Source organism: Lipophrys pholis (assembly GCF_963383615.2).
Source record: "Lipophrys pholis genome assembly, chromosome: 10".
In the NCBI taxonomy this organism is placed as follows: domain Eukaryota; kingdom Metazoa; phylum Chordata; class Actinopteri; order Blenniiformes; family Blenniidae; genus Lipophrys; species Lipophrys pholis.
Window position 1 is genome coordinate 26,809,908 of NC_137640.1, and position 9,078 is coordinate 26,818,985.

The 9,078-nt window shown below is 44.0% G+C and overlaps 1 protein-coding gene across 1 annotated transcript; it reads left to right on the forward strand.

Annotated features, from left to right (window-relative positions):
* The first annotated feature begins 233 nt into the window (after positions 1–233).
* cep63 (centrosomal protein 63) lies at positions 234–7,992 on the forward strand. Its single transcript, XM_080474210.1, has 14 exons — positions 234–556; positions 675–852; positions 2,032–2,127; positions 2,237–2,326; positions 2,523–2,636; positions 2,722–2,895; positions 3,427–3,578; positions 3,833–3,976; positions 5,244–5,346; positions 5,449–5,646; positions 6,741–6,827; positions 6,939–7,135; positions 7,218–7,509; positions 7,605–7,992. The coding sequence occupies exons 1-14, from the start codon at positions 516–518 to the stop codon at positions 7,803–7,805; spliced, it is 2,067 nt and encodes a 688-aa protein (XP_080330336.1). The 5' UTR covers positions 234–515; the 3' UTR covers positions 7,806–7,992.
* The last annotated feature ends 1,086 nt before the right edge of the window (positions 7,993–9,078 follow it).

The window sequence follows — 9,078 nt, forward strand, 5'->3', positions numbered from 1 at the left end:
AGATGGCGCCGATGCATGTCCGTGCATGTCAGTGACAATCGCTCAACGGGGTTAACGCAATGAGTGCTCTGTTCACTGTTGCAAGAGCAAAAAACTGTTCTGACTCAAAACATTTTTCTGACACCGGAAGGCTCTCAATCACATAATATTTTTTGCCAAACTTGCCGACCAGGACAAGGGGGAAAAAAAAGAAAAAGTACGTAACCTGCGTCTAACGTGGTGACGTCAACGTCTGGAGGCGGAGTTACCGCCTTACACGAAACAGTTTGTCTTGGTTAAGCGAGCTAAATATGTAAACAAACGCAGCTGTGGGCGACTGAAGCTACATAAAGTGAGTTTATGTTGTCCTGCGTGGTGTGAGGGTTGGCTGCGGTCCGAGCGGAGCTGCTGCAGCTGTTTCTTCTGACTCCGATCACCGTTTATAACGTTCAAACAGTCGGAAGCGGCGGGATTCTAAAGAGTCCACAGAGACGTCAAGTCGTCCAGGAGACCCGATCACCTGCGTCCTGAACCAGATGGAGACTTTCCTGGGTTCAATGCAAAATCCTGATCTGAGGTAATCCACGCCGAGATAGAAGATAACTGAGGTGTATTTCTCCTTGAGCCTCGCGTGCACGTCAATTGAAAGAGAAGGAAATCTAAGGTGAGCACGTGGTTTTCACGGTGTCTTGCAGCTCTGTCCTGTCATCATGCGAGCCAGAGCTGCAGGAGCTCATGAGGCAGATCGACATCATGATCAACCACCAGAAGCGGGAGTGGGAGGCCGAGAGGAGGACCCTGGAGCACCGGCTGAAATGTGGAGAAGAGGAGCTCTCGACCCTGAGGAGCGTCATCGAAGGGAGGGACCTGGAGGTGAACTACATTGTGTTCACTTAGAACCCCAAAATACAGGAACATCATTATTATTTATTATAATATCAAGTCTCTATTTGACCTGTTGATATCAAAGATAACTTTTAACATTGCCACGGCCTATACAGCAGTCCAGCACCATGTTTATAAAACTCAGAAAAAAACAAGCACAAAGAAAAATAACTTTAAATATCAAAACTCAATGATGTGAAATCACAACCAGAAGTAGATCCAGGATTACAAACAATTCAGGGTTAGGTTTTGAGGGCCTAAAGACTTTTTTTTTTTCTTCAATTTTTCAAACCAGCTCTTTCCAGGTCACAATCTTTGGAGTATTTCTGGAGTCTTTAACTTCATAGAATGACAAAAACTGTCATAACATCACTGTCTAGAGTTAAATTGGAGGAGTTCTGGCTGCTTCCTTCCTTCCCATCACATTTCACTAGTAAATGTTGAACCTTCTACTGCACTACAAGTCTGAGAGTTTTAGTTATTTGTTGGGAAAGTATTTTTCATATCTCTCTTGCAACAGTGTTCATTTTAAATGTTAACCAAAGCTGAAGTAGTTTTTATCATTTAGCAACACTGCCACTGCTTCAAATAGCCTATTTATATCTCTCACAGATTAGTTGTAAAATTTATCATCACATAGTTGAAACATCTGTTGCCCAGTTAAAGGAGGATCGGAGGATAAATGATGCATTTCTGTAGACTAAACTACCCAGCAGTATATAAAGTATTTAAAACTAGAAAAACTTTAAACCTTCATCATGTAAGATACAGATTATTGCAGCAGTAATATAAAGCCAATAGAATCAAATATAACAGACACAATAAGTACGTTTTCCTTCGATACTTTAAGAGCATTATGCCAGTAAGATTAAATTAATTCCAGAGTAACTTTTGAATTCATGACATTTAGGAAGATATATTCATCACATTGTAGTCGGTGTGCTTGTAGAAGTCAGAAATCACCTGCACACGTTTCTGACCTGGTATCGGTCTGTTACTTTACAATTAATAATCCTTCAAATGTGCTTTTATTTTAAAAAATAATTTCATTGTGTGTGTATTCTTTATAATTTCTAGTTTGTGATGATATGGAGAACAATTTTTTTTTTTTTTTGTAAATTCCCTACATTTTTGTGTTACATTACCACTGTCCTCCTTAAACTGTAGATTGGAATGCTTCACAAGCAGAGAGAAGACGTCCAGACAGATCGACAGGAGATAGTTGCCAAGTATGAACAACAGTTGCAGAAAGTCCGGGAGGAGGTGATGCTGCTTCGCTCATTCGCAGTCCCAATAATTTCTCAATGTCGGTGAGAACCACTATCGCTTAAACATCTTGCTTATGGAACTGTGCATGTTTGAACCTCTGCAGTTGGATAAATTGAAGAAAAGTTACCACAAGCTTCAGCGCAAACAGCTCAAGGAGGCGAGTGGAGCAGCGAAGGAGACGGACCTCTCAAAGGTCAGCTCGACATTTAGAAAGACGATTAATGTTATTCTTCATGAATCCAAACAGCCTTGAGGCCGGAAGCTGATAGAAATGCTTCCTGTTGCACATTAGATAAAAGGATGAATGAATTTCCTCCACACCTTTCACTGATTTTTCATCCTTGCCTATCGCTGGCTGTGTGAACTGCCATCTTCCGGTGTATTTGCAGGAGAACCACCAGCGGTCCGTAGAGTGGGAGCAGCAGCGTGTCCAGTACCAACAACAGCTCAGGCACCTGGAGGCTCAGAATCAAACCCTGAGTGATGAGCTCTCAGAAACAAAAGTATGAACACATCAGCACTTGATGCCAAGTCGGAGGACAATTCTGATCGTTTACTAACGTGTGTGTCCTGTCTCGTCATCCTCAGTCTCGGTTTGCGTCGCAGCGGGTGGAGAGGGGGCACAGGGAGTGCTGCTTGGAGACGCAGCGTCTGCGCGCTCTGTTGGAGGAGGCTCAGGACAGAACGCACTCACAGGAGCTCCAACTGGAGCGTCTTCGACCTCTGGAGACGTGGCTGGGCCAGTACGAGAGAGACCAGCAGGTGAGAGACCCCCTTTTGTAGATTTAGTTAAAGATAATGCATGGACTTTATTTAAAAAAATGGCACTGCTGCCGTTTTTAAGTTTGAGACCATTAAGTAGGGAATTCTTTGATATTTACAACAGAGTGGAAAAGTCATAAAGCAGTTGTGAAAAAAAGACTTTGCAATGAAAGCGTTTGAAGTTTTTTTTATAGATTAAGACCCTATACATTAGAATACTGATATATATTACCGGATTTGTTTTAAAAGCATGCTAATGTTTTTCTACACCTGACACTATTCTGTTCTACCCTGGCTCATTATTGAATTAAATTTATTTCAGTAGCCTTCAGAAGAAAAAAACAAAAACAGAATGTGTATCAACCTATACATTGGGTATGATGGAGATATTTGAGGGCTTCCTCGACCTCTTTCTTTCACAACATACAAAATTCCTCCCATAATTTCAGCCAATCTGCTACTGAACACAATTTGAGCAGCATCAACAAGGATCTAAGATAAGAGGTTTCCTATTCACCCACCGTCCCATAGCTGCTTCCAGAGGAGCGCGAGGAGCGACACGCCACACTGAACTCCCAGGATCCGTTTGTGGAGAAGACGAGCTTCAGTCTAGAGAGCCAGAGGCTTCTCGATGAAACCACCAGACTGAACCAAATGCTGCAGGCGAAAGACCAAGTAATTCAGTGAGTGGACACGAGGGGGCGACCTATACCAGCTGCACTCATTGATAAACATTGGGTTCTCCACCTGTGGTCCTGGAGAGCTGCATGTATTATCTTCTGCAGAGCTTCATTGTGATCCATCTGCAACATGCAGGGCCGGGGGTGGGATGGGGGGGTTCATGCCCAGGGAATGGGTGCGGAGCAGCGGTTCAGCGGTTGCAATGTGTTTGCAGAAATCCAGTGTGTAGTTGTCGGATGTTGCTTTGTCTACACAGCTCTTTGGAGGATTGCCTGGCAGTTCAGGGCTGCTCCGGCGTGGAAACCCTCCGGCGAGATCTGGAGAAGAGTTTGGCGAAGCCTGATGGCGCCCAGATGTGTGAAGTCCATCCCAAGGCTGAGCTGGCGCGTTACAGAGAGAGGTGAACGCTGCAGCTTCAGTGCGCCATCACTGGACACAAGAGTTTCCATTCTTTGCATTCCCAGCCTCCAGAAGCCTCCCAGAGCAGATCATTCGATCAGTAGACCCTCGCATTCTTATCATGGCTGCCCATAAATATGTTGTCCTCTCGTGAACGTTATGGTCTTGGCAGATGCTGCACAAGATGACATGATTTTGTTGTGTTTGCTGAGAAATGAGGGTCATTCTTCACCAGAAGACATAAAGCTGGCAGATCTTTCAGGAATTTGAGCTCCAGCTAGTTGTAAGACGTCATTAATCACCTTTTCCCAGAAGAGAAGTATCCCAGGAGAAAGAATGTCAGTACATTGCATGATTTTTACATCAGGATCTCCATTCCAGGGGTGCTTGGCGCTGTGGCCAAGTTCATATTTGTATTCATTAATATCTACCGAAGTGTAATTGTGTCTATTTTTGTTTAATTTGCTTTATTTTGATCATACATTCTGGGACTAATGCTATTTTCCTACAGAATTAAACATTGAGGAAAATATTCCAAAATTTAAGTAAGTAAGTAAGTAAAGTTTATTTCTAAAGTGCTTTTCACAGATAGAAATCACAAAGTGCTGTCCATAAAATTGGAGCAATAAAAACAAAACATAAGATTTTCATCAAATAATTTGTATGAAATATTCTCCTCAGTCAGAGTAGTCTACTAGAAATTGGTATTGCTGCAGATAATTAAGTAGAATTCAAACATATTCTAGGAGTATTTTATTCCTTTTTGTTTTTATACATAAGATTTAATTCGTAATGTCTAATCACTTAAAAAAAACAGCTCTATAAATCCCTCCTGTGTAAAGATACAGAACTCACTGCTGTTGCTCCTCGGCTAAAGGTGCTCCGTGACGCCACCGTTCTGGGGATTGCTCTGGATGTCCTTGTCGTAATCATTTGAGCTGAGAGTGTAAAAATGGAATTTCTGTTACTGTTGTCAACAGGTTGCATCACCTTGGCCACATTATCGTTTCTGCAGCACAGATGTTTGGAAGATGTGGACCTCACACACCCATTCTCATTTAGATATAAGAACCATCAAACTTAAGAAAAAAGTCCCTGAGTGGATGTGTGGTTAAGTTTGGCTCCCTGCACATTCATTTTGTTTAGTTTGTATTATTTATTTATCTGTACACTTTACAACACAGTGGTGTTAGAAATGTGACCACCACCTACGTCCTGTGTGACGCCTGTCAATATTTAAGTCTGTGTGTTGTCTTGTTTGGACTCAGGCTGGAGAAGGTCAGCAGACAGAGAGGCGCTCACTCAAAGATGGAGGTGCAGCTGAACAACCTGCAGGCAGAATGCGCCTCCTCTCTGGCAGAAGTGAAAAAGGTCACAAAATGGGGACGGGACGGCTCATGTTGTCTTATCTGTAATGCGTTAATGTCGGCTCTGTGCTAAATTCCCCTCATGGCCTCCTTGATTCTCGTGCAGCTCAGAGAGGAGCGTCGGCGGGCCGAGCAGACCCACAGCGGCGAAGTTGAGGGGATGATGAAGGAGGTGTCGAAGCTGACCGGCGAGCTGCACCAGCGCGACCTCGCCATCGCCGCGCTGCACGGCTCCTCGTCTGGAGTCGAGCAGCAGCTCGGTGAGGAGGTGGAGCGGGCGGAGCAGAGGGCGGCCGAGCTCCGGGTGAGTGAAGAGCATTTGTGTCTGAATTCGTGAAATGTGACGTAAAGCTGGAGGAAACGCAAACATAGAAACAAACCTTCCACATGATTCCTGGACTCCCTCAGGGAACGCAAGATATTACATTTCACTTCACTGTAATGTTTTGGTCCATCAGGTCCCAATGAAGAAGAAGTTCCAGATTTAAGCAATCATTGTCTTGCACATATGTCTTTCTTGAAAATGTTGTCTATTTAATTAAACTGTGATGCCCTTACATGTCCTCTGACTGCTGTGCCTGGTAAACAAGCACAACGCCATCTGGATGCAATTGTTTGGTCGTCAGTCGTTAAATTTCGTTGAAATGTTCCATGATCCTGATTACAGTCGGTGATCAAAACAACCTGTTGTTCAGAAAAAGCCCAGCGATGCAGCAGTGCTGCAGAAAGCACAAGTTCTACTGATTGGTGTCGTTCGGCAGCACAAACCGCACTCTGAGAGTCCGGAACCATCTGAACCGCGCAGTTCCTCCGGTGATGAAAGTTGAATGAGTAGATGGACTGTGCATTTGTAGTCAAATGTAGAATGTAGAACAGTTGGATCACATGGACGTTCAGAGCCGGGATCAAACCACAAACCATAGGGTTGGAGTCTCGTTCGACCACCTGAGCAACAACTAGCCAATGAGGTTGTTTTTTTTTCTTATAAACAAGCTCTAATTCCTGATATTGTTAGATGTTCTTTTATGTGATGTTTCTTCAAGAAATATTTTAAATTCAAAATCAGTAGTCCACTCAAAAGTCCAGACTGTCCTGTAATACCACACTGTACCACCTGATGGTGTCACGAGTCACTCCAGCAGCACTCTACCCTACCAACACTGGTGAATGGAGCAGTAAACCTCATGACGGCTGAAGCGTTTGTGTTAAGACTAACAAATACTGTTATGAACTGTCCACTGCCTGACAACATACTGGACTCTCTGGTGACTCGTTGCTGACACCACATGCCCAACAGTGTTATTACTGAAATCTCAGTGAATTAATGCCTCCTGCTGTGTGATTGCGTTGTCCAGGACTTGATTGAAGAGAGTCTCTTTCTCTTTATAACTTCCTCAGATGACGCAAACACAGCTGGGAAGTCTGCAAACTGAGAACCAGCAGCTGAAAGGTCTGCTGCAGAAACTCCAGAGTTCATCAACAACGGTTTGTCTGCCTTCTTATTTCCAGGCGTAATCAGAACGTCTTACTGGCTGCACTGGCCTGGACTGCTTGTTGCTGAACCAAACTAAACCTCTGACCTCCCTGTCCACACAGGGAGGAGATTCCTCGCTGGCCCAGCTGAAGGAGAGTTATTCGTCTTCTCTGAGTGGCCTTGAGCAAGAGAATCTGCAACTGAGGCAGATACTCAGTCACATGCGGACACAGATCTCCCACCAGACCTGTGAGGACAAATATGACCAAGCTCTCCTCAGTCACGCTGCTCCAGACCAGCTGCAGGAGGCTTCGGACCGGTAGGTGACGCACACACACAAACACGGATACACGCACAGAACTGCATCAACAAGCTGCTATGAATCTCATCTTTTACGACAGGCTGCAGGAGGATGTGCAGCCGAGGGAGGCTAAGATACAAGAGAGAAACCCTGGCTATGGAGAAAAGATCCAGAGGCTTTTTAAAGAGCTTCAAACTCTGGCCGATTCCCCCAACCACCAACCCGGCAGCCAAGACAGCAGGCCGCCTTCATCCTCTTCCTCCTCTTCCTCCAGCAGCAGCAAAAGATTGTTCAGGGTGAACTCTGTGTCGACTTCACCTGCCAGTGAATCTGCTGCTGAGGGACAAAGTGCGAGCTCCAGAGGCTCTCCACACTCCACCTCCACAGAGAGGGTAACTTCTTCAGTGATGATTATTATCAAAAATAGGTTGTTTTTCTATGTTGTTAAAAACAAATCTCACAGGTTTGTGTTTTCCACCCTCATCAGGAGACTCTGCCTGCATCACCAGCACACGGCACAGTCTCTCGTTTCCTGGAGGAGGAGAGTGTGCGCTGCTCGGAGCTGCAGCACAGACTGGATAGTCACATCCAGGGCTTGAGAGCGAGCAGCGTCAGGACCTTGTCTAAGTACCTGCCCAGCACCGCAGGACCCCGTCCTCCTCACGCCTCGGGGCAGAGTAGTCAGTGACCGGGTCAGAGGTGGCAGTGACTCTTCTCACCTTTCCACTTTGCTGTTCAGAATAACAACAAACTCACATGATTAAACTTTGGGAGTTTAAATCCCTTTTTATTCTTTTGTAAGTTTTGCACATTTGACTTCACCCAAGTGTTTCTTAATGTCATTGGTTTGCAATAGTTAACGTCATGCTAAGCCCAAAAAAAAAAAAAGATATGCAAACAAAAACAAAGCTGATTAATCACTTTGCACCAATGAATAGACGACTGCCTGTCCATAAGGCGCGACGAACACCATCTCGACTTTAGTTTTCCCAAATCTTTCCGTGGCTACAATATTGTGTGAATCACGTTAACGTCCTCAAACTATAAAATACAGGAGAAAGTTCATACTTAACCTTCGCATGGCCAAGAGTGTGAGACTGGTGTCAAATTCCAAGGACTAAATGTGAACTGTATGCACATTCGACATTACTGACACAGAAGTTTACACCCAATAGAGGGAAATGGCCAATAAAAGGAAGAAGCTTAATCAGCTTGTGTCCTAGAGAGGACACACAGAGGCTGTTCCAGTTACCACTGAATGATAAACATGTTACTAAAACTTTAAATTAGAAAAATAGCTTCTGCAGTGGGATTCCAGATTATGATAATAAGAATAATAAGTGATTTTTTAATCTCATATTAGAGGCACTGTGGTCCTTCATTAGATTGTTGTTCACTTTAGCACCTCATCTATTTACTCCCATCACGTTGCTTCAGATTGTTGTTTTAGCAGCTGTCTACTGTCTTGCAGAACAGGACGAATTCTGCACACTGTTTGAATTAAGCTGGATTTAATCTTTCTTCAAACTCCTGCATGGACAGTTGTGAATAATGTTCTCGCCACTTCCCTGATGTCATTGCCCACCTTTAGGTTATAAAATTGACAAGTCAAGTATGCAGATGCTTTCATTTTAGAATTGTCCAGTGTGTACAGACGCCTCCTGTCCTCACTCCTCCTTTTACCTTCTTCACTGTTCACCATCTTCATTGAAATATATAATTTAAATAAATAATTTAAGTGATTCAGCTGTTAGACTTACAAATAATCCAGTTCTAATGATTCAAATAATTACTTTTTCAATCATGGTTTCGTCTCCTTGATGAAAACAAAGCATGCTGGGAAAACGCATCCCCCTGACCCCCAGATGTTTTCCTGCTGCTGTGTCCTCCAGGGACAGCCCAGCCCTCAGTGGACACCGCTGCTGTCATACATTGTAAACACGGTGAACCCTGGATATGAA